General features: G+C 48.7%; 1 protein-coding gene and 1 long non-coding RNA gene across 2 annotated transcripts in view; one reads left to right on the top strand and one right to left on the bottom strand.

Moving 5' to 3' along the window:
* LOC142888629 (metabotropic glutamate receptor 7-like) overlaps positions 1–19,134 on the top strand; it is a 77,901-nt gene extending 58,767 nt beyond the window's left edge. Inside the window, exons 8-10 of the mRNA XM_076027116.1 lie at positions 140–1,075; positions 12,007–12,259; positions 18,105–19,134. Of these exons, the coding sequence (XP_075883231.1) occupies positions 140–1,075; positions 12,007–12,259; positions 18,105–18,154 (1,239 nt within the window). The 3' untranslated portion in view covers positions 18,155–19,134. The remainder of the gene's footprint in view (positions 1–139; positions 1,076–12,006; positions 12,260–18,104) is intronic.
* LOC142888630 (uncharacterized) lies at positions 83–27,626 on the bottom strand. The gene is made up of 3 exons (XR_012926717.1): positions 27,508–27,626; positions 27,151–27,263; positions 83–201 (listed from the first exon to the last, which is right to left on the bottom strand). It is a non-coding gene; the product is annotated as an uncharacterized LOC142888630 (long non-coding RNA).
* Between the last annotated feature and the right edge of the window lie 340 nt (positions 27,627–27,966).

Below are 27,966 nucleotides of genomic sequence, written 5' to 3'. Positions count from 1 at the left end.
GTGACAAGCGGGGTTGTAGCAATTATTGCAACCTCATTGTTCTTGTTGTGTCAGCGGGGATTTATTTTTAAGACCTCCCCGCCTCCTTCTTACCTTCTCTACCCTCTGTGCCGCTGTGTCGTCTCTCTCTCCCCTCCAGCTGGAGGAGCTCCAGTGGCCAGATGGGGAGCAGGAGGTGCCCATCTCCGTGTGCAGCCTGCCCTGCAGGACGGGAGAGAGGAAGAAGCGGGTTAAGGGCATGCCCTGCTGCTGGCACTGCGAGCTGTGCGACGGCTACCAGTACCAGTACGACGAGACCTCGTGCCGACTGTGCGCCTACAACATGCGGCCCAACCCCAACAGGACGGCCTGCCAGCCCATCCCCATCGTCAAGCTGGAGTGGCACTCGCCCTGGGCCATCATCCCCGTCTTCCTGGCCATGCTGGGCATCATCGCCACCATCTTCGTCATGGCCACGTTCGTGCGCTACAACGACACGCCCATCGTGCGGGCGTCGGGCCGCGAGCTCAGCTACGTGCTGCTGACGGGCATCTTCCTGTGCTACATCATCACCTTCCTGATGATCGCCAAGCCCGACGTGGCCGTGTGCGCCTTCCGCCGCATCTTCCTGGGCCTGGGCATGTGCATCAGCTACGCGGCGCTGCTCACCAAGACCAACCGCATCTACCGAATATTCGAGCAGGGCAAGCAGACGGTGACGGCGCCGCGCTTCATCAGCCCCACCTCGCAGATCGCCATCACGTCCAGCCTGATCTGCGTGCAGCTGCTGGGCGTGCTGGTGTGGTTCGCCGTGGACCCGCCCAACACCATCGTCGACTACGACGAGCAGAAGACCATCAACCCCATGCTGGCGCGCGGCGTGCTCAAGTGCGACATCACGGACCTGCAGATCATCTGCTCGCTGGGCTACAGCATCCTGCTCATGGTGACGTGCACCATCTACGCCATCAAGACCCGGGACGTGCCGGAGGACTTCAACGAGGCCAAGCCCATCGGCTTCACCATGTACACCACCTGCATCGTCTGGCTGGCCTTCATCCCCATTTTCTTTGGCACGGCCCAGTCGGCGGAGAAGGTGAGTCATTTCCATGCGCCAGGCTCCGTACCTCTCTGTGTCACCGCCCCCCTCGTCTTTGTGCTCCTCCCGCCCTCCTGTCACAAATTTCCCTTTCATTCCTCCTGCCCCCTTTTTATCTTGTCCAAACACATGCGGCACATGCATATTTGTACAAACGCAAAATGGCACGCAGAGGGAGGACCAACTCTCTCTCCCTCTCTCTCTCTCTCTCTCTCTCTCAGGCATGCGCTCACACAATCGCGTTTTTATTTATCTTTTTATTTTTGGGCTTTGCACAAGTTGCAGGTTCTTTTTTTTTTTTTTTCTTTCTTTTGATTTAAAATTCACATACGCATTAATGCCACACCAGGTCCACCGCGGTCTGGAACTGGCTTATGAAGAGAGCGGAAGGCGTTGATGCGGGCGCAGCAGAGTGCCCGCAGCGCTCCAGGAGTGATATGGATGGTGGGGGCCGGCATCAGCAGATGTCACCATTCCCAGAACTGACTACTAACTTACTGTAGTGTAGTGGCTTTCAAAGTGGGGCATGTGGCCCGCTGGGGAGCCACCAGGGGGTGCTGAGGGGGGCGCAGAAAATTGGTTATATCAAATTATATTATTATCAAATATAATCTAATTATTGTCTAATCATTACTATTGAATATATTCTATAATAAGATGTCACATGATTGCCTGCCAGTTGCGGCATTCATCAAGGTGACTTGCTCCACAAGCTGGCCCAGGTAGAGCAAAATGGACGGGTTTGAAAAAGACTGAAGGAACAGACAAACAGCTCGGCTGTGTAGGACACAGCTGCAGCAAAAAACTAAGAATTGGCAAACTAAAGTGAGAAAATATGAGGCAGCATACCTTAAGTATGGCTTTACACCTATACAGAAAAATAGCCATGATTCTCAGGTCAGTTGATCGTACTCTTATTCTAAACGAGGGATGCAAATCATCGATTCATTCATTAATCGTTAGTTGATTGAACTCATTGATCGCTTAATGATTGATTGACTGATTTTTCCTGACAGCCTAAATTTCACAATGAAGAATGTGTAAAGAACACTTTATGTAACCCTTAAATAATGATGAGGGTCCCCTTGCGTCCCCTTTTTACATTGGAGAACAGTAAAAACACCCTGCACGTTTATCCTCTGACTTTAACTTTGACTTCTAATGGGTCACATTTCAACTTTCTTTTAAAAAAGTTGATTAAAAGTAAGTTGTTGTAGGTATATTATGACCATCATCATATTAACTACCCGTGTAAAAATTGTTCAATTAATTGTGACTAATTTAATTCAATTTAATTTAATTTAATCTAATTTAACCAATTCAATTCTTAATCAATAATCGATTCATTTGGAGGTCAACAAAAGTGTAGAAAAAATATTTGAAAAAGTTGACTTTTCTTTACATATTTTGTAGCATTGTAGCATTGTCAGAAGGGGGTTCCAGTCCAGGGGCTCATGCTGTTTGGAGTGATGTGGCATGGAAAAGTTTGGGAAGCCCTGCTGTAACCCACCGCTCTGGAGAGGGGAACGGGTGGCTGTGAGAGGAGGAAGATGGAGGAGGTGGAGGAAGACGAGGGTGAGGCTCTCTAAGTGGTGGCGGAAGGGACGGCTGAGGTGGGTGGGGGCGGCGGGCCGCAGGCGCAAATGGAGGTTCGATTCAACACATTCCTTCCGCGGACGGCCACGCGGCACTCCACAAAAGCGTTTGACACCGGCCGCTGCCGGACTTGATTGAGAATCTGACATTTTGACCTGATGCGCTAGTCATTGCTTATCTGGCCGGCGCCGGGCGGAATACTGATGCACTCATCTGGTGGACTCGAGAGCCTCGCGAGGGGGTGGGGGGCGGGGATGGGGGACGAAGGGGGGCGGGGGGGGAGTTTTCCACTGACAGAATATCGATGCCGACAGGAAAGTGTTGCACCTAACCTTTTGAGAGGCGCGCCGCTCGATAACTTTCCTGCCACGCTCGGGCACGAGATGGATCAGAAACTGGTTTTCCTCATCTCAATTTGCCGCTGATTTCATAGATGAATTACACCCCTCAGCAGTGATTAGGGAGTTCATTATGCCACTCGCAGCGACTGGCGAGGCGGTAATGTGTTTATATTTCCCCTTTATGCGGTTAACTCCTTCTTGGCGCCCCGGCTACCAACCCCTCCCCCCCCCGTCCCTCCGCCCCGGCGCTCGCCGCCGGTTCGCGCCGCAGCAGCCTGCCGTAATGGCCGCTCTGTCGATGCGCGGGTGCTTATTCCCCTGCCGCGCCTGATGAGAAGTGCTTTTGCGTGTCCTGATGACATGCTCTCGGCGCTGTAGTTAAAGGGAGGTGAGGCCAACGCCGCGGCTTCGGGTTGCTCGCGCTCGTGTTTTTTTTTGGGGGGGGGGATAAAGGTGCTCGCCGGGCGTCCCACTCTGGCCGGCGCCGTTTCCTGGTTTCCCAGCGTGACCGCTGGGCTGAAGGATAGGTCAAAATAAAAATAACAGTTCCTGGATCTGCATGTTGGAGGCTGACGCTGTGTTTCCTCACTTCGTGATCACCTTGTCCTCGTTTCCCTCTCGCCCCCTGGTTGTCCGTTCATACATCATACAGCAAAAACATCCTTGTAAAGCCTCTATGTTATACCTATTTTCAGATCCCCAGACCTGCGTGATAAATTATCCAAACAGCTCCCGACGCTTCTAAGTCCACAGAAAACAGCATATTTAGCCATCTGCTGAAAGCTTCCTGCAAAAACAAGCAAACAAACAGACAAAAAACATACGCTGAAACTAAGGTGGCATCATAGTAAATACCAGACTGGGTGTGTTGACACTAAACCGGGGAGAGGAGCCATTTTTGTGCCTCTGCACTTTGTGACATCACAAAGGGGCTTATTTCTAGACCTGCAAGGCACACTTTCTGAAAAGTAGGGCAGGCAAAAAGAAATAAAGGATGGAGTTCTCTCACTTCTGGGGATTAAATGCAGTCGGTGTCAAAGGGACAACAAACACCTGGCCGGGGTTTCAGTCACTGACCTAATAGATTTAATCGTCAGGGTTAGCGTTAGCATCAGTACCAGTGCCCCAGAGAGATTTGTTATTGTAAGAAAGCACCAATAAATTGATTTTAGGTTCATCTGGGACATTTACATTGATCACAATAATGTCGGTAATCCACTATTACCCAGTTAGCAGTTTTTTTTTATGCACATGAAGTACGACCACAGGAAGTGGAATTATTGTAAACTCCAAAGCACTTATGTGCCCCCTTCTGTTTCCACACCTGTGACCTTTTTCTTTTTCAAACAAATATTGAGAGAAGCTGTGCGACAACAGGGACAAAAAAAAAAAAAAAAAAAACCTCACAGCTTGCCCAAACACACTGACACACAACACGGATACACACCTCCCCGTGCACCTGCATGCGCTCAGTCAACTACTCAAAACTCTCAAGGTAATTACTGTGAGAGTCAGCGGCATCCAAGTGGAACCGTCATCAGGCCATGAGATCAATGGACTTTTGAAACAAACTCCAGGGCCTCTGGTTGCTACTTAAACAGCAATCAGGAAACATTCGAAATGGCCTTTATGAAGTCATAATTTGTTTTTTGACATTTAAATGCCTTACTTAAAAAAAAAAACAAAAAAAACATTTCGGAAATACACTCAGCCACTTTATTAGGTAAAATGTTGGATTGCTTTTTAATACAAATGGCTACTCAGACAGTCTCATGGTGTGGTGAAGACTACTTGTAGAAGCGGGACGAAGGTGACGACACAAGACTAAAGAAATGCCACAGGAACTCAAATAACCACCGGCTACAACCACGTCCAGCTGAATACCGTCTCTGAATGTACAACATGTCCAACCTTGAAGCAGTGAGTTTTTAAAATATTGAAATAAACTCACTCAACAGCCACTTTCTTATGCACCTGGTACAAGATGCACCTAATAGGCCTCTAATTAAAAGTTGACCCAAGGCGTCAAAACATTGAAGTGTTGCTTTTTGGTAAGCTTGAAAGTTGAATCCTCCACTTTAACCAGCAATCACTTGGGTACCTAACAAGGTGCAGTACTTGGTGCGGTGGATGGAAATACTCTCAACAAGACATGGTGGCTTGAGATAAGACCCTGGTTAAAGAGGTCTTTATTCTGCAGCCCTCCCCTCAAGTTGACGGCTCGAAATGACTTATGATCAGCGGGTGGACGGGAATGCCCTAGTACCTACTAAAGTGGCCGCTGAAAGTAAATTTCGCAGACAGGAACACTGAATGGTCATATACGACCCAGTGGTCCGGGTGACAATTTAAAAAAAAAAAAAAAAAGAAAAAAAAAAGGTTTGATGATGATGGAATGCAACGTTTTTCTTGAGGCACAGAAACCTTCTTGTGCAATTGCGACTACACAACTACACCCGGAATGAGGTTGTGTTGCTTCAAGGAGAAAGAACCCCGTGTCCTGCGAACTTGCGTAGCTCTCGTTCTTTGTCTGGAAACCACTTAGGTTCCTGTAAGTCGTCCCCCGTACCAACAGAGGAGAGACGACTCTGCCAAGTGTTATTAACGTTGACTAACTACTTTTTGACAAAATAAAAAAAAACACACACGCTCTCGTTTCAGCTTTCATCGGAAAAAATGGAAACTGCATCTTCTAATCCCTCCGCGCCTCTCTGCAAAACGACTTCACTTGACAGGAGTTTGACTTGGCACTTTTCTTTTGAGGTGTGGAGTCTTCGGGGAACGGCATGAGAAATTTCACCGCCTATCACCGGTATTATGCCGGAAAACCGTGAATAGTTTGCAGCAAAGGCACACTGCCGGCAAAAAGCCAAAAATTGGTGTGGAGCAGTGGGGAGAGGAAAATTCATAGGATGCAGGTTCTTCTAGGTTTGGAAATATATGCCCGACACCCCTCCTAACAAAGAGGACATCCCTGAGTTCTATATTTGCGTCCCGTGTAGCACAGATTGTCACCTTGATGTTCAACGACACCCGCAGTCTTAAAGTAGAAGCTATGATGACATGTTGTACTTTCCCTGACAGTCGGAATTTGGAGCGCAAGACAAGATGCAAAACAGCAACGCTTGTTTTCATCTTCCGAGTGAAATTATCATATCCGCCCCATCTCGCATCGCTTTACATAACATGCCACATCCTGCTCGTATGGCTCAGCGTCGCTGGCGCAGTAATGATGTTGGGGGGGGGGGCAAAAAAAAATCAACTGTGCGCTGTGGCACCTCTCTCGGCGGACAGTATGAAATCTTATTGAGATCGTCCCCCGTAGGTGGGGGGGGGCATATATATTTTTGTCGCATCAGCCGGTCCTCGCAATAGCGCTGTTACAATATGAACATTTGCTCCTGCGATGGTTTGAGCTAACAAGATGCGCCGTAATAAAGATGAGATATCCTTTAGTACTTGAGGGATGACATAATTGTGTTCAAACACAGAGTTTATTGCATTCTTACAGGGAACCTAATCGTCTGCCTTATATTATGAGCTGTAGGACTCCTTTTCCTGTCTAAATTATTGTTTTTTGACAGAGACTGTTGCAAGGATACATTTTCCCCATTGCAGGAACAAAAAAAATAATGCTGGATGACATGAGGTGTACGTGATTTTTGTTTGTTTTGTTTTTGTACAACAATAAAAAAAAAAAAAAGAAAAGAAAAATATGGGTTTCTGCTGCAGCACAAAGCCCGAGGGGTTTGTTGTTCCTTCCCGAGCGTCCTTTAGTATATGGTAAGGACACCTCCCAAGCGATTCATTTTCCAAAACAGGAATTCCCTGTCTAAATTAGAAAAGTTAAACGATATAAGTTTGGCCAACTATGTAACTTTTATCACTCATCTTTTATTAATGATATATGATAGATGAATTTTAAACTGAGAGGCTAAATGTGGACTAAATGCAGGACGTTCAGAAAGTTTTTAAGTGATGGTGGTTTGCAGTTTTCACAAACGCTATCGACATCGAGGAACAGAAGGTTGCCATATACAGAGACATATGTAGCTGCGTTTCCATTACCCCATTCCCTAGAATTGCGCAAAAAATAAAAAATCAGTTATGGAAACACCTAAACTTTAAAAAACCTCTCAAATATCGCTAAAAGGTTTTGACGCTCTGATGAGGTGGTTTTTCAGATGTATCGATATAGAGCAGGGGTGTCAAACTCATTTTGGTTCACGGGCCACATCGAGGAAAATCTATTCCCAAGCGGGCCGGAGCGGTAAAATCATGCTATGGTGATAATAACGTAAAAATTACAACAACTTGTAGTTGTTTTCTTTGTTTTACTTTGTCCGTGTGCTTTGAGCGCTCTGCACTCTGCACCAGTGCTGCCAACTCCTCAGTTATGAAAGATGCTATTGGCTGTCCTGAAAGTCGGTGGAAGTCGCCAAATGACGTCATCATCTAATTTGCATAATGGACCATTTGCACTTGATTGCAACGTAAGAACACCAGGAAAAGTCGTTAGATTTGTCGCAAGTCGCTTTTGACAACAAAAAAAAAAGTCGCTATGGGGAGAATAGCGACTTTTTGGGGGGAGAAAGTCGCTAAGTTGGCAACACTGCTCTGCATCAGCTTTGTCTGTTTCGACAGAGACATTTTAGACGTGAGTGGCCGATTTGCTCAGCCCCAGTATTGAGTTTGTTTGCGAAGCAGAAACGATATTGCGACACCAAGTGGACACATTTAGAACGGCACTTTCTTTCATTGAAAAATTGCAGTTTTATATTTTGGAAAATCATCTTGTGGGCCGGAAAAAAAACAGTTTGTGGGCCTGATCCGGCCCGCGGGCCGTATGTTTGACATCCCTGATATAGAGGTATATTGCAAGAGTGTCATGGAAACACTTTTTTCCGCATTTACACGTCACCAGACGTGACGTACGGGGTCACGTGACCAGTTAATTTCAAGTGAAAATGGCGTGTCATGTATATGGACAGAGAAGGAGACGGAATATTATTAAAAGAAAAATACAACAACCATTCTTGATAGCAAACAAACGTAAACAAACAAAAGGTCACGTAATTCTTGTAAATCTCATAGGACGAGATTTTAGGAGAATTACGGCTTATGCGCTTTGCACCATTCAATACAAACACCCGCAAATCGCAATTGCACTTCATTGAAATTTTAGAAATATCGCTTTTATTTTGCGAAAAACTGCAATGGAAACGTAGCTAGCGTTGCCTTTTGAAAAGAAACATGTTTCAGCACAGCTGGTTGCGCATGTCTTCAAAGGGATGGATCACACAAAATTAAGATTTCACTCACTTTCTCCTTGCCATGATGTCATTGGATGATCGAGTAGCATTTTACAATCTACATTATTCTCCAGAGATTCTCAGAGGAAAACAATTCCATCCAAGTGTGTCGATACAATGACAGCTCATGGCAGCCATGTGCACAAATGTACAAAATGACAAGAAAAAAAAACATAAATGTTCTCATGCTGTTCATCCACATGTCTGAAAGGCATGTGGCGCCTGGTTGTTTTAGACAACAAATATTCCGAACATGCAAGAGCTCCTGGGCAGGAGGCGAAACGGTGGGTATTTTGTCTAAAATCACTGTGTTGATGGTTGCCGTTTTGAGAGGAATTGCACAGTTGCGTTTTCCAGACACCACACGAGCAGTGTCAAGTCCTCTTATGTTTTTCTTTTGTTGTCTTTAAACCACTGTTGGCTGCCAGTAGGTAGAAGTCTTCCCCTCTGTGCAACTCCAGAATGGTTCTGTGGATTAGAAAATCTGTCCAAAGCCTCTGAAATCTCCTCTCTGAAATCTCCTGAAACACTGGAGAGTAACAAAAGTCTGAAATGTCGTTTTTTTTTCGGGGTGAGCAACCCTTTTAGCTATCACCTTTGAAGCTTAAGTGGACTTTTTGCTCAGACTCAAAATGAAGGAGACCACCAACCACAAACACGGCACTGCCTCCAATCCGGAATTGGGCTTTGCAGCACAGAGCCAGACAGAGTTATTCATGACATGAGCCGGGGCTCGAAACTAGGCCAACCAAAACAACAAGAGACATCCAGGTGGTTGAGAGGAGACTGCAAATCCCCTGGATCCATTATTGGAGGGATTGTATAACGGAGCAGAGAGCATCCCACTTGTCACTTACTGAATCAAGTTCTTATGGCGGCGAGCATTTACAGTGGCGGACAGTCCGCGGCCGCGATGCCTTCAATGCCGACTTTATCCCCGCAGTGGCTATAATTACTAGCGTTACCCGCAAGCAGCTTTAGGCCTTGAATGGGAGAACACGTTGTTTGTTGTGACTGGAGAGTTAGCGTTAGCCGCGTCGGTGAGATGGGAAACTCAAACACCGGCATTGATTCCTAATGAGGAGGTTAATAAATCATTGCGGTAGCTATAAATAGAGAGTTGCCTCGCAGCCGGGGAAGGGGAGGCGGGAGAAAATCAAAAAAATAAAACGACTTCATGTATTTATTTATGTTAAGGCAACAGGAATTAATTATGGATGTTCTGTGACAAGCTAAACATTGTGAGTGGTTGGTGAGAGGGGGCTGAGAATTTAGGTCAAGCTAAGGAAGAAGCACAATGAGCGGGGGGGGGAAAAAAACACATGTCTCACTGATTAGAGGTTCTGCGTGCATGTGAATGTGTCTGGCTGGAGGCCAACATACCTGTGTGTGTGTGTGTGTGTGTGTGTGTGTGTGTGTGTGTGTGTGTGTGTGTGTTTGCGTGCCTGCGTGTTTGTGCCCGACGCTTATGAGGAAGCGTCTCATCGCGCTGCTGTACCTGAGTCATCTCCCCAGCATGGCCAATAAATCAGCCGCAATAGGGTCAGCGCAGAAGCATCCACGGCATCAGAATCTCATTAGGGGCTCGCTCCAGCCATCTTTAGCCGCCCGCGCTAAACTCTCTAGCGTTGCCATGGATACCAGACAGGTTAACAACCACCACAACATGGAAGCGCAGCACTGGGCTGAGATTCCCCCCCGCTGATTTTATTTAACGCTGCGTGTACTTGGCGCGGAAGAGAGAGAGAGAGAGAGAGAGAGAGAGAGAGAGCGAGAGAGAGAGAAAAAAAAACCTTTGATCGGCCGCCCCAACATCTAATCTTAGACGGTGCTAACGCGCTGCCGAGGCACCGGAGAAATGCATCACTCTCTGCCGCCTGCCTCGCCTCGAATGACACAGAGTGCACAGAGAGCATTGTGATATTCATAGTTATTAATGCATGGCGCACCAGCCAGATCACTTCCTCTGATGCAGCTCCAGCGTGGCAAGCGGGGCGAGGGGGGTAGCGGAGGAAAGGGAGACCATTGGCATGTTGATGATAGCAGCGCCGCGCGTTTTGTTTTTCCGCCGGAGATGGAAAAGGCGAAGGCGCGCGAGTAGCATGTCAATGGAAAGGGGGGGAAAAAAGGAAAGAAAAAGCACGAAATGCAAGATATTGGCATTAGTCATGCTGTTTACAAAGGGGGGAAAAAAAACAGTATGCAAATTGGTGACATTTACACACACGCGCGCGCCGGGTCCCTGAGCTTTTTATCTGCCTGCCAGATAGACCCGAGTTGGCCGGTGTGCCCTCGCGAGTATCCTCTCACCCATCTACATCGCCCGCTGTCGGCTTAACAGTAGGGTATGAGTGACATCTGATGTCTCAGAGTGGCGCAGATTAGCGGGGAGGCTCGCCACGGCCTCTTGAAAGCCCCTCTCAAAGTGATTCCTCTCCCGCCGAGGCCCTCGAACGAGAGCGAGTGGCCCCACGCACGCCCGACTTCTGTACCTTTAAGTGAAATCTCCTTCCGCCACTAATGAAGCCGGCGTCTGCAAATCACGCAAACCTGAAATTGCCGGGTTATGTAAGCCCGTCGTTACGATAATGCGGCGCATTACGCAAGCGCCGGCGAGAAGGAGAAGGGAAAGGAAAGAAAAAAAAAAAGAAAAGGAGCGTGGCGGAGGAAGCGTTCAAGCGAGCGCCGCCGCGCACGACTCGCAATCTCGTGAATGATCGCAGCGCCCAGAGAGCCTTTCAGCTGCTGCCGCCGCCGCCGCCGCCGCTGCTGCGGGAGCAAATGTAGGAGGGCTGCTGCGGCCGCGCTCGCACTGCACGAAGGAAGTCTTTTACTCAAAAAGGAAATTTGCATTAAAATGAGGCCGACAGCTCCACAAAATTTGTTGGTGGAAGGAGCGGCGGTCGGTCGGCTCGGTCTGACGGATGCTTGAAAAAACGTCGGCGGCGGGGAAGGGGAGAGAAGGTGGAGGAGAAGGAGGAGGAGGCAGCAGTGGCGGCGGTCACGGACGCATCCTCGACTGCGCCGAGTCGGCGTATCAATCTCATCAAGGGTCCCCGCTGGACGGAGGCAGGAGTTCCGGAGGCCACAGCGGGACGAGCCGGGCCGCCCGTCCTTTACTGGAGCGAGCAGTCTGACTGCGGGTCAGGCTTTAATAAATGCTGCTGCCGTGCGCATGGCCGCTCATTTCCCCCACAGCTGCACATTAGAAAGTGTACGAGTCTCCCGCGTACACCGATAACGATATTAATATAATATTAGGTTTGTTTGTCGTTGTTGTTTTTTTATTAACTTTTATCAACCCCGATCAGGGGCTTTTGTACGAGTGCATGAGCAAACACACCGCCTGCTGCTCCCGCTGCTCCCGCTGCTGCAGGATTTAAAGGACAGAAACCAATCAACTTTTTTTTTTTTCCTCATTGTTGTTGGAAGCCTGTGTTTTGTTATCGGCCGCCGTGGTTATTATTAGGGCATGGCTCGTTGCTTTGCTCAACCGTGTGACTGCTCCGTAATTGGCCGCAGATGTTTAACCATCTAGTCGTCCTCCTCTCGTTTTTTTTTTTTTTTTCCTCCGATAAGAATTTTGAAGCGCCGCTCCTCGCTTACAGTAGCGGCGCCTTATGCCCGGAAGCGGAATCCATCGACCCGCGATTAAAGTCCCTTCTTCATGTCTTTGCAGCTGTACATCCAGACGACCACCCTGACCATCTCCATGAACCTCAGTGCCTCCGTAGCGCTGGGCATGCTCTACATGCCCAAGGTGTACATCATTATCTTCCACCCCGAGCTCAACGTGCAGAAGAGGAAGCGTAGCTTCAAGGCCGTGGTCACAGCTGCCACAATGTCATCGCGTCTGTCCCAGAAGCCCAGCGAGCGGCCCAACGGAGAGGCCAAGACTGAGCTGTGCGAGAACCCTGCTGCTGACCCCATGAGTAAGTACCCCGGTGGGACAGTCACACAGCCCCTCAGCAACACATGCACCCTGAACTGAGTGCTTTTAAAGGGACAGTCCAACCTCGCGATGTCGACGGAGTCTTTGGTCACATTTTCTGATCCACGTTCTGAATGGTCCCGATGGCGAAGCACGGGGGACCCACCCCCCCCCATACCCCACCCCCCCCAAAAGCCCTGGCCTGTCAAGTGTGAAATAATATGCTGTCATGCAAGTGTCCATAAGACACCGCACGCGCAACGTTAGAAATCTTGTGCGTAGCGCTCTCGTAGTTTGATCCGCACTTCAAAGTGCCACAAAGATTAAAGTATATGAAAAAAACAATAAGCCTGTTGAAGACCGTTTTTATGGATGAAACTTGCCATATGGCCGTTTATCTTTTGCGTCCTGCTGTCTCCTGGGCTAGAGTTCAGCCACAACAGACTTTAGCGTTATTCGGCTACGTGTGGAATTCCTTTCCTGGTTTGAGCGGATCAGAAAATACCGACAGAACCTCCGTCATCATTGTGAGGGGCTGGACGGGAAATTTGGGGGTAAAGTGTCCCTTTAGCTCAACCCTCATCTATCCTCATACACTTTATCTGCTGCCCAAAAGCTTGGCTTTTGGAGGCGTAACACACGTTCAGAATAGTTTGCGGCCGCTCACGCGGCGCTAAAACTGATTGATTGGTCAGTGTGCAGTATCAGTATGATAAAGTTGCTGTGATAAAAATCAGTCAACGCTGGTCTAACACATTTAAATTAGTGACAAGGATTGATGGGTTACGGTCGGCCGCGCTGCTGTCCGTTTTGTCCGCAATTAATCACAGTCTTGATTCGTTATTAATTTTGCAGGGTTTGGGGCAGGGGAAGGTTCTCTCCCTCTCTCTCTCTCTCTTCCCCCCTCACCCCCCACCCGCCTTCCATCCTAGCACGCCAGTTTGGGAGCCAGACGTTTTAGCATCACAGTGCTAACCTTTGATGACGACGATGTTCACATTTATCCCTCCGCCTATTTTGAATGTGCCTTTCCTGTGTTTAAAAAAGTGTAAAACTAATCAGCGAGCTGGCGTCTTCCCAAGGACATGTTTTCCTGTGCACTGGCGCATCCCCGACCATGACACGGTCACGGAATGAAATTATCTCCCAATCACAGAGCGCAGCCCACGCTCACGCGCACGCACGACGCAGCCGGTCGCCCTCGTCGCAGCCACAGCCCAACTTTCAATCATTTTCCCTTTTACAAACAGCAAAACGACTTAACAGAGGTTTCCGCAGACATAAAATCATCAGCTCCCGATCTGCTCCAAGCTAAGAACTCTTAGTCACTTTCCGATGTTTATACGCTGTCACGAACTCCTGTGTTCGTGTGGGCTGAGACGGGAAGGCATCGGCGCGGTAACCTGCTGCTTCTGTCTCACGAAGGATGGTACAATTTCTTTTTTCAAAAAAAAAAAAAAAAAGAAAAAGAGCCCAGAATGTGACGCAGATGGAGCCCACCTTTATTAAAGGTCCTGCGGAGAGGTGAGGGCAGCAGATGCTGGCGTTGAGATCTATATTTACACGCGACATCTGCGCCTCCGAGCTTTCAGTATGTTTCAATTAGAAAATAACCTTTTTTTTTCCGTCCGTCTCTCTCTCTCGCCCTCGCCCTCGCCCTCTCCCTCTCTCTCTGCTCCCTCGCATGTCTTCCTCACGTTTCCTCTCCGCGTCGGGAAAAGGTCTCATTCCAGCAGCAGTTAAAGCAGGTGACTGCTCGGCTACATGGCATGGTGGAATGTCATACGCGGAACGGCCGCAGTTATCTTGCTTCCTGATAAATGGCTCCAGCCTTCTGCCGAGTGCACCGCTCGGAAAGGCAAAAATGCGGCGATCGCTCCGAGAAGAGATTTGGGGTGGTGGTGGGGGGGGTGGGGGAGGGGGAGGGACGTCGCCGTGAGGAGATAATCGGCCTCAGTAGCCGCGCGTTACTCACAGCAGCAACCCCACGTCTGAAATAGTAGGCTTGATCCTGTTAGCGTAGATAAGGTCGAGCATTAAGGAGCGAGAGGGAAACGTTGCGCCGCGGCTTTTCGGGTGAGAATCAACCAAACGCTTTCACGCGTCTCGGAGCCGCTGTTGTCATGGAAGCCGGATGCTCCCGTTTCAGGACCGCGACGCCCGTGACTGACGGCTCATGCAAATCTTCCCCCATCACAAGCTCAGGGGATCTTCCTCTAATCACGTTGAGCGATGGCGGGCGCCCACAGGTGCCCCCCTCCCCCTCCCGTTCCTCTATGAATCACGTCTGCGAGCCGACAAGGTTTTTTCTTTCCACGGGAGTTTCTCCCGAGCTGTCGCCGCGCCCATCATCCGTCAACATCCGCCCGACTGTTCCTCTTCTCCCCCCCCCCCCCCCCCCCCCTCCCGATCGGCACATCTGTTTGCGCGACCGCGCCGCCGAGTTCAGAGAGCTGATGCGAGTTGCGTCGGGAGACGCGGCGGGCGTATCTTCGCCGATCGCACATGTGGCTCGGTGAGCAAATACCCCGGCGCCGAGGGTGAAACCCTCAACATCTGTCACGGCGGCGCGGCGGAAAAATCCCCGAGCAAGGCACGTGGGCTCGGCTCGGGCCCTCCCGAAAGTGCACCGTGTCATCTGCTCGGCGCTCGTCTCTCACCTTCTGTCTCTCTCTTACACGAATGTCTTCGCGCCTCCTCCTCTCCACCCCCGCAACACTCCCGCTCCCTGCTCCTTCTCGCCGCTCTTTTTAGGCGGGGGCGGGGGTGGGGGAGAAGAAGTGACATTTATTAATGGCGAATTTATGTGCATGACCGCCTCGAAACCTGAACTGTGCCTCGACCGTCCCTGGAGACTGTCCATCAATTCCAGTAACCATCAGAGCGCCAAATACTTCCCTTTCAGGGCCCATCAGCTCTGTATGAGGTGGCCCGCCGTGATTTATAGGATGGGGAGGGTCCGCCGTTCTGCACATCTGCATCGGTATCGATACGGCGGTTCAGCCGCGCCGGTGCCGGAGACAGATCGGGGTGAACTCGAGCCGCAGAACGGAGAAGAACGTTTTCATATTCTGCTTGTTCCAAACATAGATGTCATAAATTGAAAGAAAAAAAAAAAAAAAAATCCATGCCCCTACCAGTTAATAGGGAGGACATTGATGAAGATATTAATCTATCTGTCATTATTTATGGGCTATCAAAAGTAACATAACATGTCATCTTATTAGCTATTTGGGGATTTAAACACATTTGCTCCTCACCACTTGGATTATTTAGGCTGCCGTGGCATTTTCCAGTCCAACCCCTGGAGTTTCGTGGATGCAGTCCACCCAGTGGACAGAAACATGTCTGCGCACTGCCGGATGACATCACCCAAGCCGCGTTGTGACAGGGTCTTAGTCATAATTCAACAGGACAAATGATTCAATATAAGCTCCATCTTTAAACAGCTGCGTCAGTAGTCGCGGTTTCCCCAAATCCTGCTGGACGTGTCGACAGGCTCTCCTGACTGCCTGCATCACAAAATAATACTTCTTCCCGAATGAATAAGAAGCGGTTATATTCTATAATACAAATTGTTAGTGAAGCTATTCTGGCCTCTAAACTGATTTTACATCATTTGAGAAACATTACGGGGCAGGTGACGCTTCCGCCTGAAATGGTTTGATTGAAAGAGGCAGCGCCAGGTTTTTTTTTTTTTGCTGGCTGCTTTGTGTTGTACGTTAATTCAGTTGTACTTGCCAACTGTGCGATTGCGATCACATAATTATGTTTATAAAGTATGAATAAGTGTACGGGAAACGCTGTAAAAAAAAATAATAATAATAAAACAGTGTCGGTGGTTGTCAGTGCTCACTGCGTTTCATTCTCGCTCTCCATACATGCGGCTTCCGGTCCAGGAGGCTCCAGCGGATAATTTGTCGGAAAACACGGCGTTAACACGTCTTGAGTCACGTCTTTTCCGGACACTTTCTGTACAGAGCTCCACACAAGGCGCCTGCTGGGCGGAATAGGGAGGAATTCTTCCAACCATTAAACTCTAGAAAGGCTACGTGGGTTGGAAAATGTCACTGGAGCCTCAATCGACAGAGTGGCGGGTGGGAAATGGGCAAAATTTCGTTGTTGGTTTTTTTTTTTTGGGGGGGGGGGGGGGGGTTCAGATGGACTAGCCCTTTGACAGTTTGCACAGACTCCCGTGTGCACGCGCTCGGCCTCATTGGTGACGGAGAAACTGCCTTTCAAATGGGCGGAAGCCGCAGAGCAGAGCCCGTCTCCGGGTGGGCGACCATCTGCCTTAATAGGTTGGGCTGGGAGAGAGAGGGAGGGAGCGAGGGAGGGAGGGAGGACGAAAGTGTCACAAAGAGGAAGATTGGAGTGAGGTGGGAGTGGGGGGGTTGGGAGGTGGTGGTTGGGGGGGGGGGCGTGCAGGCACACAATGTGGCTGCAAAGCAAAGCAAATGATAGAAGCAGCAGAAATATAATAAGCGGGAGATTAATAACCAGGAGATTAGCGGCGGCTCCGAGAGCTAACGTGCAAAAAATAAAGGCGTCGACGAGGACGATGATGATGGCGACGGTGACGACAATGATGGGACGTCTGATCGAATATTGATACCGCAAATTAAGGCGAGAGCGAAGTGGATCTCCCCCAGCTCCGACGGTAGCGGCTTCCTGCTGGCTTCTCGCGCTTTACAGGATGAATGGGTTGCACATTTACTAATGTTTTATTCATCGCACTCGCCGTCCAAGACTACAAAATGCAGCTGTAAAGACGAGGCACGACTTTAATTGCGTAGCCCATGGGAGTTGGTCGCCATGGCAACGTTTTAAAGCACCAGAATTTATATAGAACATTTCTGCCACTAAGAAGATGTAAAATCAACCTTCTCTTCGGCGCGCCGAGAGAAGCCCGGCGTACCTGCGCTCGCCCATTCGGTTCGCTTGACACTCGCGCGCGCTCACGCAAAGGCAAATCCAAGATAACAAAAGATTTTTTTTTTTTTACAATTCCCCATCCTGAACCGGTCTGTAAACTTGAAAAGAATAATTTCCGGCTTTTTAAACACGCCATCGCGATAACTCGGGATGACCTCGGCTTCAAGGAGCCCCGTTTCCTCTGCGAGTCGGTTCAACTCAAATTACTTCTTTTACTGATAGGTATTACAGGACACATACACACAGACACAGACACAGACATAGACGCAGACACTCTCTCCGTCTCTGTCCCTCTCTCTCTCTCTCACACACACAAACACACACACAAACACACACACACACACACACATACACACAACACCCAGGCACTCAGCCACATTCTGGTATGTTTCCATGGCAATCCAGGCTGGGATCACATTGCATGCCTGAGCATTTGTCCGGCACTCGCCTGTGTAGTTGTAAGTGTTGTTTTTTTATGTGTGTGTGTGTGTGTGTGTGTGTGTGTGTGTGTGTGTGTGTGTGTGTGTGTGTGTGTGTGTGTGTATATATATTTGTGCTGCTAGTTAGCATCTGAAAATAGCACCAAGTCCTTCCACAGGGACATTCCGAGCCGAAATGATACATTAGCCCAGAAACTATTGCTACTGATTGCACACAGCTGGTGATAAAAATGCATGGCGCAGTGCGACGAGTTCACAAAAGCAGACAAGGTTTGTTTGGGGTTTTTTTTTTTTTTTCGTTTTTTTGTTCTTTCTAGCTGTTGTTCGGTTGTTTTTGTTGTTTTTTTTGTTTTTTTGCCAAGGCGCGACTCAGCTTTCCCTCCTCCGTGTTCCTTTTTTTGCCTCCCTCTCCTACCGCGCCAACAAAGCAAATCCTAATCTTCCCTTTTGTCGCGTTTGCTCTGTTCCCAGGTCAAGCAACCAAGAAAACGTACGTGAGTTACAACAACCTCAGGATCTGAATCGTGCTTGAAAAAAAAAAAGGAGAAAAAAATATATAAAGAGGAAAAAAAAATCGCGTTTGTCCTTCATCTGGGATTTTTCGGAAAGAGGGGAGAGAGAGGGCGCCTTCTCGAGGACCGGAGGCTGCGAGGGAGCAGGTGAGTGCCAGCAGTTCCCAGCACCACCTGCAGCACCTATGCACTCCAGGACTGTGGATAGCATCCGCCCTCCATCCAGACGTGACTCATGGCTCCTGTCAGAGACTAGCACAGCTGTAGGCCAAGCGTGGCTGGCTCGGGCCTCACAAACCCGACTGTAGGTTTTAACTTGTGTTGTGGCCCCGCCCCTTCCTCCTCCTCCTCCTCCTCCTCTTCCTCCTCCCTCCCACGAGAACAACTTGCCTGCTAAACGGGGTCACTCCGAACGAGGACGACCGGAGAAAATATAAAAAGAAAAAAAAGAAAAAGAAAAAAAAAGAGGAGGAGCGAGAAAAGAAAAGAGAAAAAAAAAACAAGGACAGTGGATCTGCTTTCAAGATATTTTCTTTTGAAATGTCATTAAAGCCATATTCTCTTGGGGTTCCCATTATCCAATTTTCTGTTTTGTATTGTTTCCAAGTGATTTTCTATCCGTGCCTCTATTTCTTGCAGTTGATTTAATGACCTTGAACAGCGAGCTCTGCCACACGCGCTACGTTGTGCTCGACCGACACGAAACCGCTCGGAGATGATCATTATGTTAGAGTGATATGGGCATTGTAAGTATCTCTATTTTTTTTGTAAATATTTAAGAGTATTTTCATGTTTGGAGTACAAAAATAGATATCCAGTCTTTGTCCAATTGGATATGGATGGTATTGAAAAGCACCACAAAGTGTTCACTTTGCATGTGCCAATGTATGTCTGTTCTATTTGATGTAAAACAAAGAAGAAGAAAAAAAAAAAACACTGAAAAAAAACAAACAAACAAAACAAAACCAGAAATAAATTCTGAAAATGACGATGAGCTTCAGCATCCTTCTGCGGTTTGTTTTCTTTCGCAGGAACTGAACTTGAATGGCAGAATATGGCTTTAATCTATTGTTGAACTGACCCTCCTCACCCTCTCTCCCCTGTCTGCCCTCCCCTCCCTCCCCCCCTCCCACCCAGTTGTACCCTGCAAGCATGTTTGTTTTATATAGTTTCGTACCGGCTACTATGATGCCTAATTATGGTGTGGGACGCATTTCATGCAAGTATGTTGTGATGTCTGTCAAAATCTATGAACACGGATAAATAAAAACCTCTTCTTTTGTTATCTTTTATACAAGTCAACCCGACAGCATATCCACAGTCATTTTGTGTGCGTGTCGCGTGCGTGACGTGCTCAGCGGGGGAGGGCGCAGGCGCTCTCTCTCTCTCTCTCTCTCTCTCTCTCTCTCTCTCTCTCTCTCTTCTCTCTCTCTCTCTCTCTCTCTCTCTCTCTCTCTCTCTCTCTCTCTCTCTCTCTCTCTCTCTCTCTCTCTCTCTCTCTTCTCTCTCTTCTCTCTCTCTCTCTCTCAGCGCTGATGTACGAGGAAGTACAATTAATCACAGCTCTGTTTATGGATTTCTGTGAAAGTGACAGGGATGCCATGTGCACGTTCACGCTCTCCAGCCCACGACAGGCCACATTAGCCGAGCGGGGCTGCCGTGCCGAGGAGATGAGACACCCCTGCCACCGCTCACCACCACCACCACCCTCCTCCTCCTCCTCCTCCTCCTCCTCCTCCTCCTCTTCCTCTGCCTCCTCCTCATCATCGCCCTCGCACTTTGGTCTGTCTCACCCCTTGTCTCACTCTCCCTCTCACTGTTGCTCCTTCCCTACCGAGTCTCGCTTGCCAAATCCTCGGCATGAATAATATAACATGTCAGATCAATTTGTCCCAGTGATGACCAGGCCCTTACCAGCTAACCGCCCTTTATTCCCGCGCCTGCCTCCGAGCATAATGCTTCTATTTTCAATATTGATTATTACATAAAAACATGAATAGGCCATGCGTGAGGGACTTGTGTTTCTTCAAGTGGTAAGAATCTACCTCAAGGGCTGCAGCATGGGCGGATGATAAATGACCAAGGGATGCCGATTCTTCTTCTTTCCTTTTTTTTTTTTTGTCTGCGTGTGAGACAAAGAAAGAAAGCGAGAGGGAGGGAGGGAGGGAGGGAGGAAGGGAGGGAAGAGAGGCACGCACAAAAAAAAGTCCTTCCCCATACAGGTTTTCTGTTGTTTCTCTTTCTATTTGTCTGGCATCTCTGAGGGCTCCTGTGGGACCAGATGGTCTTTACTTCTCGTACACACAGTCTGTCATTTTCTGTTGCGCACAGCCAAGAAAAATCCCACTTAGGCCCAATTAAGGCTAGCCTCTCCCCCAGCAAATTAATTGCGTGTGTCAGCGTCTGCGTACAAGTAATCAGTGGGGGCTGAACAGAGTTTAGATTTGCAGCTCGCCGGATATAAAAGAAAACAAACAACAAGACAGTTCACTGCGTGTTGGGGTCTTGACTCGGAGAGGCTGGATCTTTCATATGCAGATGCAGATGCAGAAGAGGTGAAAAAATCAAAACGCAGGCACTCTATTTTTTTCCTTTTTTTTAATTAATTAAATTGGACCTTGAGCGTGAGATTAGAGCACCAAACTGTGCAGCCTCCCCAGTGAGGGCCCCACCTGCTCAGTATGCACCTGTTCTATAGGCGGCACTTCCTGGGAGAACCAGGTGAGACGAAACATCAAAGTGAGGAAACTAAACGCGCAAGACTGACAGCACTCCGCCAAGGGGACTTAAATATTTCAAACACGCACCACCGTCAGCTGCGAGTTCTTAAGCGTCGAGCGTTTGAAGTCGAACAACACACTCCCATCTGCCCAAGGTGGACCGCCGCCGCCGAGGTTTTTGTCTTTTCGGAGGCGTCCGACGACAGAGTCGAGGGAAAAAAGTCCCCAAATCAGCGGGATGCCGCAAGGTGACACGGCTGCTGGATGGAATTTACATCATCACGCGTCATGTAGGAGTCCCCGAAAACTCTGCCCTCCTTCTTGAGTTTTCATGTCACTGTAGTCCGGCTCTTGCCTTTGAAGAAAAGCCTTCCTTATCTTGTCAGAACTCCTGATGCGCTCTTTCACAGACAATTTACTGATGCTGAGTCCAGATTAGCTCTGTTTCATGGCTCCTGGGCCCTGGGCTCTCCTATCTCTCCATAAATGTCCAATTATCCAACTCCAGCCAGAGTGAAACCTTATCTGCTTCCCGTCAGTAACCAACTGAGGCCTGATATAACATTGGGGTGGATAAAGACGCTGTTCACTGTTCTTATTCTTTCTCCGCTGCCTCTCGTACAGAAAAAAAACAAAACAAAACAAAAACCCCTGTAATTCCTTTTGTTTCGCTGCAAACCCCTCTCCACAGAATTCGGGCTTGCACACTAACACATGGTGACACAAGGGTTTTTATAATTAGTGGCACAGTAAGATAGCCATTGGTTAGACATGAATCATAACATCTGCATCGCCTCATAGGCACTAATTATCTTCTAAGGGAAAATCAAGAACAAAGTTTAATGCACAGGCTCTGCTGCTGAGCCATTAGTTGTACGAGGCGGCGGGACGCGGCAAACTGTGCCATTTATGGACCAGTGGATCTGTTAATGTCTTTGATAAAAGCCCTCCACTGTTATAATGGCACATGCGCAGAGAAGTCAACAATCTTTGACAGCTGGCTGCAGCCACACCGCTCAGACAATGCCAGGTGGAATGTTTCCCAAAGTCAGGGGATTTGTATAAGACGGGCTTGGAGAGGTGGCGGAGGCCCTTTCCAAACAAAGACAAAGGTGGTTGGAAGGAACTGCCAAAGCAGCCGAATCACATTTCTTCACTGCCTGCTGGGGTGAGTTGGGAACAGCAGGAGGATTCCTGCTGGAGTTTGAGGCGACACCTGATGCACATCGGCGCCCCGTGGTAAATCTCAATGCCCTGCAGGGCCTCACTGAACTCTTGCCAAAGCACGTCGGGAGGTGAAAAAAAGAGTCTTTAGTGCTGATCTTTGCTCTTCTTTCTAATGAGGAAAGTCCAGTTCTGACGAAACTGCTGCTGTAGCACCATTCGCATTTTAGCCGCCACTGTTTTCAACCTTACAATTGCTTTCTGCCTCTTAGGCCGTAGCAACTCTTTTTCCTTAAAGTATGCTGACTGGTCCAGTAATACTCAACGGGAAGTGCATGATATGGAAGCTCTTTAAAGGCCCAGTGCCTATTTTCGCTTTCATACTTGCTGTTTGTTTCGACGGATAGCTTCCGTCTTCCTCAGAAGTGTCCGCTGGATGCTTTTGAGGATGTTTTTGACAGATGCCTTCCATCAAAACACCATCAAAAGGAATGTCAAGGCAGAAAAGGGGGAATACTAGTGCCGTATATAGTAGAAGAAAAAAATACTGGACTAGCCTATCTACTTGTAAGCACCGGGGTATAACACCAACAGCTTTCCACACTCGGTCAGAACATGGATCTGCGAGTTTACCACCTCACAGCTCTTAGAGAAGATGTGAGCAACAGCGAGGTGTCAGAAAAACTAAATCTGACCAAATCTTACATGCTGGGCCTTTGAGACGGGGAATTCAGGCTTAAGCTCGACTTCACTGTATGCGCGTTCCTGTTGTAAGGGCTATAGAGCGTCCCAGTCCAGGGAAGTGCGAGGGCCGCAGCGCCCACGTCGAAACTTTTGCCGACTTTTGATGATGTAGCTGTTGTTGGAGGGGCGTCCCAATGTATGGGGTGAAATCTCGGGTCCTGACCCTCGTGATTTGGTTCCAAAGGCCAAAGGCGATAAATGGTGAAGGTAAAAATGGTGAACAAACGACATTATGGTAGTAATGGCAGTAATGGTAGTAACTCGTTTCAACTCTACAGGTAGCCGGCGCCGCGTTATACGTTCTGCCCCAATTATAAGCAAGGCAACTAAAACGTCGCGCTGTGTCAATAGCTCGTGCCGTGCCGCCCCCTGTCGGCTCCACAACTTATCTTGCCTGGGGTCTGTGCACGGTAGCTTGTGTACCTTATTGCATTTTTAATCAGGACAGGAGGCTCGTCATCATTCTCATCACATCAGCGTCTCCTGGTATTTGTTCATTCCTCTGCCACTGCTCATGGGGGGGGTGCACGGGGGGAGGGGGTGTTGAATGGGGGCGGAGAGGATACATTTGAAATTTGCTCATTTGGCAGTCGTTAGAGATATGGATTCTGACAGTATACAATTAGCTCAGTCACCTCCTTTATCTTCACTTATCTTCAGCCGGGGGATTTAGTGTGTGTTGACTCCTCTGTAATGACTGCCATGCCTCTGCCGTTGTCTCACTCCTCTCCCACTCCTCCGCTATCTCCTTCTCTAGTTCTGCAGTTTTTTTTTTTAATCTCCCCCCTTCCTCTGCCTAGTCCCGACTATTTAAAAATTACATATCGGAGTTCATAGATTTAATTGACTGCCGCGCTATTAAGACGGCCGAGTGAGACGAATGCTCCTCAGAGTAATCGGCTGAGTAGGTGCACTAATCTGCTGCTCTGCCCCCAGTTTCCCTTGTCGTAAAAAACAAAACAAACTCACTGGCCGGCCTCTGCATACACCCGACGAAAACGTCTCACATTCGTTCCGCTTTTGCCGCATGAGGGAGCAAAACTTACTTGAATCACACACCTCAGGTTCAGCGCGCGAGCGAGAGCCAACGCCAATCACGGCGAGGCATGTCACTCGTGGCCTGAACAGGAGTTGACAGAGATAAGTACCGGCTCTCGGTGAAACTCGGCTCGAGAGCTAAGCCCTTGATTTCAAGGAGCGCGGCATAAACAATGCAGTCCGGCATCCCACGCAGATCACTGTTACTTCAAAGAGCAGCAAAGGCCTAAAGAGAGAATCCCAAAAAACAAAAAACAAAAAAAAAGTTGGAAGACAGTGATGCGCAGGTTGGGTGCAGAGTGACGGAAATCGAAGTCGAAGCGAGTTGAACGCGGATGAAATCCAAAAGGTGAAGAGCGCGAGAGGCAATCGCAACCCTTGTTTGCGGGCGAGAGCGAAGATCAGCGGAAAACAGCCGTCTGCCGCCGCGCTTTTATTTTCGCCCTTTCTCACTTAAAAACAGCACGATGTTGCGGCACGTTAATCCTTTAGGCGAATCCGCCTCTCAGAGCTGCGAGTTCTTCCGCCGAGGGCCCCCTCGCAGGATGTGTGCAGTCCAACGATTATGAATCAATTCAAAGTGTGAATTATAGTCTTACCACGCAAACTACATTGCCGGGGATTGCGCGCCTTATTTTTCAGTCGGCGGGCGGAGTGCCGAGCGCTTCCCATTTGATTAAACTCTACCCAAAGGCGGCATCAATTATGTATCTTCACAATGGAGTTAATGGACTGCAATAACAGTTGAAGATGACTTGACTAAATTTCCACATGACACGTCAAGAAAAATCTCAGCGCGGTAATGTAGCCCTCCTGAACAGCTTGTCTCGGATGATGAAGGGCCTCGTCCGCCTCTGGCTTATTAAATAAAATCACATTTTCCCTTTTGTTAATTTCTCGGCTAATCTGTAGGACATTGCGCTCGCCGGGACCGACGCAGGGTTCACCTCGGCTGCTCGGATGCGCGGCGGCGACGCAGAGGCGGCCCGCCGCTATTATGCGTTTGCGCACCTCAGCTCAGCTTGCGATCCGTCTACCTTGTGATCCGCGTTCTATAATGGCGGCGTCTGGGGGCTTGATCCCACGAGTGGGCCCACAACGAGGAGCAGAAGGGGCCCCGGCGAAGCCGCAGCCAGGCAGCCACTGACCCATCTGGTCACCGGGGCTGGCGGGGAGCACGCGGGACGCCGAGACCAAAGGCTCTGCGCAAACATCCGGCACGTCGCGCAACGCTTGCGAAAGGTGAAAAAAAAAAGAAAGAAATAAACGAGCAGAATAATAAAACGGCGTGCAGTGCAACCTTCATGTTTTATTTCGACAAGGTGCGTGCTGAAGCAAAACAGGTTTCCGTGCCACTGAGAGCAATGCGCTGTATGGCGCGCGCACAAGCGACAGCCATCCCCGCAGTTGTTGTGCTGTGTTATTTACAGCACGATCATTAAAGCGTGCAGGTGCACACGCACGCACGCACGCACGCGCGCAGGCACAACAGGTTGATTCGGTCACGATCTGCGCAAGTCGGACGGCGTGCGCTTCAACGCGACACCGCATTACATTACATTCGGCTGACCCCGGTGCCGCCGCCGCTCGACCGCGCTCAACTTCGCGGTCATGTAAATGTTTCTAATAACCTCTCATATGTCAAGTGTCGGCCCCTCGGTCCCTGCAGCAAGTCTCGCCTTAAAAATTCTGCCCACACCATTAACTCCAACGCCAGCGCCAGGCAAGCATCTGTCATGCACGCTGCCCCCCCCCACCCCCACCCCCCCAACTCCACCCTGCCTCCCTCTGTCCCCGACCTCCTCTTGCCTTAACCCCTCGCTGGCTGTAAATCCCGCCTTCCTCCTCGGAGAACCTCAACTTCTTCGCATTGCTACGCCCCTGCAAATCCGCGGCTTCCGTGCGAAAACCTTCGCCTTCCCGTGACTGAAGACGGGGATTTCCTTGGCAGCGCCGCTGCTGGATCCAATTTGTGAGATAAGAGGGCCAAAAAAGGAAAAAAAAAATGCAATTAGAGTGCACTTTCTAAATCTGTGGCAGAATTATAGCACCTCGCTGCCTGGTCGGAGGTAGACTCGTTTCTTGTTACGAGTGTGACTTAAGGAGAGGGCTGACAGAATTCCTTTTCAGGGAGCCAGCAGTTTCAGAGAGGATCCCGTCTTTCCTGATGAACTATTACACTAAGCAACAAACATCAGTGCTACTCTGTGTTAAGGCAAGCTGCATGGAAGGTAATCTATTTAAAAAAAAAAAAAAATGAATATATGGTACATTATATGAAGAGGAATGTGGCAAATGATAAATGCCTGCTCTATTTATTTGTGCCTTTATTTATTTTTATTTTGTCTGCTGGAGCCTGCGGCTGCTGGTAATTCGTCTTCAAAAGCTGCTCTGATCTCATGAAGAGGCTGCTCACCAGACCCTTTGAGCCCACCGTGTGATGCTACTGCCCCCTACTGCCGCTGCAGCGACCCCCGCCTCACATGTCTGCCTCGCCGCCTCACAGCAGTGACACTCTCGCTGTCCTGCCTCTCTCTCTCTCTCTTTCTCTCTCTCTCTCTCCAGCCACACAGCTGTGCAGCCGGCAAAGGCCGATCGGAAAAAAAAAAAAAAAAAAAAAAAAAAAAAAAAAAGTGAGACTGCTGAGAGATTTCCGCACATTGGCGTGGAACGGCGTGCTCACTGTGACGGCTGTAGGGGAGCTCCGGAAATAAACCTGCTTCATTCCTTCACAAGATGGCACTAGAGCCACTGTTGGAAGGGGAGGAGAGGAGAGGCTGCAGGCCGAGACTGGTGGAGGCAATTTCCCCTCAACATCATCTTCACTCTTCCTCATCACTGCACGGGAGTGGACACCTGTGCTCTTAACAGTGGCGCGTCCACACTCGAGCGAATCAAGTGCTGCACTGAATTATGCAGTTATGTTGGTAGTAGGCCAGGCCTCACCTTAGGTATGAATACATGAAGTACGTGCACACAGCACAGACATAGCACGCATCAACGGCACATCACACACAAAAGGATGTAGGTAGACAGATAGATAGATAGATAGATAGATAGATAGATAGATAGATAGATAGATATTCACTGTTTTGGAAAGACTAGTAAAAAAAAAAATAGTGAAAAGTGCTTTTCTGGACTCACACACCAGCTTATTTAAATGTCACAATGTCACCGAAAACCACACTTTAAATGATGAGCCTTTTGAATAAATCTAAACATTATGTTCACACTGCCTGTTGCATATTTCTATGAATTAATTCCCTTGTATAAAACATAGAAATATCACATCTTTGCCTTAATGGGAGCCACTCCTGAAGTTATCTGCATTTTTCTGACCTGTGTGCACGGAGGAAGCTGGAGGCCTCGGCTCTTCGTGCTGACCCTGGCTCTCTGCTCTTTTACTTCTCTTGAACGTGAAGAAATGCTGGATGTTCTGATCCAGGTTCACGCTGGAAGAGCAGTCACATCACTTCGGTACTGCATTTTTGTCTGAATTAATGAACAAATGCTGAATACAGGCTTTTTAAAAAAAATAAATAAATAAATAAAAAAAAGTAGCACAAGACTGGTTGACTCATCGATTTTCATTTTCTAACGTTGTCACAAGAATTAGAAAACACAGCCTGGGAAACATTTTGAGGTGATTGAACTTCAGAACCACTGGGCACTGTAACTGTGTCAGAGTCTACTAACATCTTCACAAGCGCTGAGTCAGCATCCCCGGTGAGCTTGCAACGTGCGTTGGCAGTGCGTCATTCGATTTACCAGCATTCTTCGCCCCGGGAGAGGGTTTTACCTTGGTTTTATCGGCCCAAATTTCTTCGGCTCTCTCTTTCTCTCTTTATTAGCTTTTGACAGGCGACACAATGACGTGACGCACTACTGCTTCTCAGGTCGGACGTTGAATTGCACCTATTCTACTGGGCAGTTAGCGGTTTACGTGGGGCGGCACCGGGCGGCACCTGGGTGGCCAATTAGATTACAGCGGCCCCGCCCCCTGGGCTTAGTTCTGTAGACAAAACACACAATACAATAGCCTGTGGTAAAGACATAAAGAAAAAAAAACACTTAGCATTTCCGACCCCTAGCACAGAAGAAAAATGTTGTTTTCTAAACCACCAAGAACAACGTCCCACAACGCTACATTATTGA

The sequence above is a fragment of the Nelusetta ayraudi genome, unplaced genomic scaffold, assembly GCF_046127955.1.
Source record: "Nelusetta ayraudi isolate G7.1 ecotype Tasmania unplaced genomic scaffold, CSIRO-AGI_Nayr_v1 ptg000019l, whole genome shotgun sequence".
Taxonomy (NCBI): Eukaryota; Metazoa; Chordata; class Actinopteri; order Tetraodontiformes; family Monacanthidae; genus Nelusetta; species Nelusetta ayraudi.
Note: the sequence above shows the minus strand (reverse complement) of the source record. Positions and strands in the feature narration are given on the sequence as shown.